This window comes from Sinocyclocheilus grahami, unplaced genomic scaffold, assembly GCF_001515645.1.
Source record: "Sinocyclocheilus grahami isolate Dianchi unplaced genomic scaffold, SAMN03320097.WGS_v1.1 scaffold1066.1, whole genome shotgun sequence".
Lineage (NCBI taxonomy): Eukaryota > Metazoa > Chordata > Actinopteri > Cypriniformes > Cyprinidae > Sinocyclocheilus > Sinocyclocheilus grahami.
In genome coordinates, this window is record NW_015506245.1 from 534,982 (window position 1) to 538,701 (window position 3,720).

The 3,720-nt window shown below is 35.5% G+C and overlaps 1 protein-coding gene across 2 annotated transcripts in view; it reads left to right on the forward strand.

Annotated features, from left to right (window-relative positions):
• Positions 1 to 2,574, forward strand: part of taf2 (TAF2 RNA polymerase II, TATA box binding protein (TBP)-associated factor) — a 93,221-nt gene extending 90,647 nt beyond the window's left edge. For both annotated transcript variants that reach the window (XM_016251673.1, XM_016251674.1), the window contains exon 22: positions 2,207 to 2,574. In XM_016251673.1, coding sequence (XP_016107159.1) covers positions 2,207 to 2,528 — 322 coding nt within the window. In that variant the 3' untranslated portion in view covers positions 2,529 to 2,574. The remainder of the gene's footprint in view (positions 1 to 2,206) is intronic.
• Positions 2,575 to 3,720: the final 1,146 nt, after the last annotated feature.

Here is a 3,720-nt window from a genome sequence, read left to right on the forward strand (position 1 = left end):
TACAATGTGATTTTCTGGATTTTTTTTTCTCATTTTGTCTCTCATAGTTGAGGTATACCTATGATGAAAATTACAGGCCTCTCTCATCTTTTTAAGTGGGAGAACTTGCACAATTGGTGGCTGACTAAATACTTTTTTGCCCCACTGTATATATGAGCAAAGGTGGCTGTGGAAATAAATCTTATCTTTATAAATTAAAAATACATTTTATCTTTCATTCAAAAATTTTAACTTATCATTGAAGTAAAACAATTGAAAATCTCATTGTGAAATAAATGCTTTCTCTAGTTTATGTTGGCCATAATCATTGGTACCCAATTATTGCAACCTCCTTTTCCCAAGATAACAGGTCTGAGTTTTCTCCTATAATGCCTGAAGAGTTTGGAGAACACCTGATAAGAGATCAGAGACCATTCCTTCATACAGAATCTCTCCAGATCCTTCAGATTCACAGCTTCATGCTGGTGCTGCTTCTCTTCAGTTCACCACACTCATTTTCTGTAGGGTTCAGTTCAGAGGACAGGGCATGAAGGCAGAAGCTTAATTTTGTGCTCAGTGACCCATTTTTGTGTTGATTTCTATGTTTGTTTTGGATTATTGTCCTGATGGAAGATCCAACCACGGCCCATTGTAAGATTTCTAACGGAGGCAGTCAGGTTTAGATTTTTTATCTGTTGGTATTTGATAGAATCCATGATGCCATGCATCTGAACAAGATGTCCAGGACCTCAGGCAGAAAAACAGGCCCACAATATTAAAGATCCAGCAGTATATTTGCATGGGGTCATGGGGTACTTTTTTCCCTGTTTGTACTAAACAAATCTAGTGGGTTTGCTGCCAAAAGGCTCTTTTTTTGTGACCATAGGACCATAGAAGCCAGTGCCATTTGAAGTTCTAGTCGTGTCTGACAACTGAATATGCTGGAGTTTGTTTTTGGATGAGCGAGGAGAATTTTTCTCGAAACCCTCCCAAACAACGTGATTATGTAGGGAATGTTTGATATTTTTTTAGGCTTTCTGACCCCAAGACTCAACTTAATCTCTGCAATTCTCCAGATCCTTGGAGAGTCTTTGGCCACTCAAACTCTCCTCCTCACCGTGTATTAGGATGCTATAGACACGTCCTCTTCCAGGCAGATTTGTAACATCTTTAGTTGATTGGAACTTCTTAATTATTGCCCTGATGGTGGAAATGGGGGTTTTCAATGCTTTTTTTTTCAGTGTTCTTTGGTTTTACTCCTTGTGATGGATGATTAAGGGAATTTGGCCTTTGGGTTCCTCGTAATTATAATCCTGTGGAACAGGAAGTCATGGCTGGACAATTTCATGCTCCTAGTCACCCTGGTGTGCTAAAAAAATTAAAATATGAGTGGGAATATACTTCAGAGATATTTCTAGGGGTTTGTGGCCAACATGCATTGAAGAAAAAAATGTATTTCATCATGAGATTTTCTCCCCACTTTCAATTGTTTTACTTCAATGAAAGGTTAGAATTTGGGACTTTTTTTGAATGAAAGCTCAACAATGGAGCTTTATTTTCACAGCCGCCTTTGCTCATATTTGCCAAGGGTGCCAATATTAGTGGAGGGCACTGTATATACAGTGGTGTGAAAAGGTTTTTGCCCCCTTCCTGTTTTTTTTTTATTTTTTGCATATTTGTCACACTTAAAAGATTCAGATCATCAAACAAATTTTAATATTACTCAAAGATAATGCAAGTAAATACAAAATTCAGTTTTTAAATGATTTATTTTATTAAGGGAAAAAAGCTGTCCAAACCTGCCTGGCCCTAGGGACTGTAGAGACCCTACAGTTTACTTTGCTAAGATTTCACTTCGAAATAAAATTAGGAATATAAATATATATTTACAAATATTTAGTTGTACCACTTGACATTTTTGGGTGAAACTTGTTTATACACATTGTTCCCAACTCAAAAATATGCATTACATTTATTTTGAAATGATTTTCAAAATGAGTACTTGTGTGCTCAATTTGCATCTTCAGCTACATGCTGATTAAAACTTGAATTTGGCTTTTTTTGACAGAAAAAAACAAATCATGTAAATGGAACTGTGGTGTAATTATTTGACTAAACTGTTATATTGGAGGATCCTGAGATGAATCTTCAGATATATCCATTACTATTTAACTACTGTATGTTTTGTAAGATTTATTTTAGATTTTGATCATTCTGCCCTCTTTAGGCATGAGATTCTCAGCATGCTTGCCAAGAATCCACCTTTCACCAAAGCAGCGGATTCCTTGTTGTGTAATGAAGCTTTAGTGGACCAACTATGGAAGCTGATGAACTCAGGTAGAATGCATACATTTAATTTTTCTCCTCGTAAGTTCTTGTGGTGCTTATATGGACTTAATCCATCAATTTACCAAAGTTATCTAGGCCAAAAGCCCAAACAATCTCCATGTTTAGAGAGAGCATTTTGTGAATATGTACTCACATTTAGTGAATCCCAGTCAATATACATTATACTAATGTTATGCAACTCTCCATGTGGTTTGTTTTAAAAATGTCTCCCAGAATTCTTATTACATGTATTAATCCTCAGAACACTAGGACACCTTTATGTGCTGATTCTCTACTTGTAAGAAAGTAAATACGTTTGAACCCACATTAACTGTTTTTAATTATTGGCGGTTTTCTCAGGAACTTTCATAAATCTGCTTTTTGCAACCACTGGCAGTGTTTTAAAAAAAACTTAAAGATCGAAGAGAAGGTTTGTTTTCTGACAGGGAGGTCTTGTTCTGCTCCCACTGTGAAAAGATTTATTGTGATAAACTTCTGTTCATTCTGGGTTTGCAACCACTCTTGGCAGTACAAATGCTGAGCCATTGCCAGCTGTGATGAAAGTCAGTTCTTATATATTTGATTTAAGTGGTTGTAGGTGGTGGTCAAAAACTGTAATATTTTACCCCATGATCTTTTTTCTCAGTTCTTACGCTGTGGTTCCTCCAGTGCTTTTTGAAGTTGCCCAGTCTGCTATTTTGTTTAATACACACACAAACGATCCAAGAACAAAGTATTTTCTCAAATGCATGACTGCATGTTTTTTTTTTTTTTTTCAGTTTTAAAAATGGTGCTGTTGCATTAGGTTCTGTGCATAATTTGCTTTAAATCCAGTTGAGAATTTTTAATTGACATCTCATACCATTACCAAGACATGTTTTAGATCTCAGAAATAAATGCATTTTCTCTCTGTAATGTTTGGCTGATAGTGTTTCTGGAGTAGCGCATTGCCACAGAGAGAGGGATTTCCTAAGACGATTGACTTCACTGAACTTCCCCTTTTTTTTTTTCATGGCATTGCTGATTTCTTGATTTTGATTGGCTGACAGACATTTTAAGGTGTTTATTAATTTTCTATGGATGCAATAGTATGTAGTAGTTCCAGGTTTGTTGACCACATTTTAGGGAAGCCAATATATACAGTAATTTATCAACCATTGAATTATTTAAAATCGAATGCATGCCACAAAATTTTGCACTAAATTACCAGTCCAAAATTCAGTTTTTAAATGATTTATTTTATTAAGGGAAAAAAGCTGTCCAAACCTGCCTGGCCCTAGGGACTGTAGAGACCCTACAGTTTACTTTGCTAAGATTTCACTTCGAAATAAAATTAGGAATATAAATATATATTTACAAATATTTAGTTGTACCACTTGACATTTTTGGGTGAAACTTGTTTATACACATTGT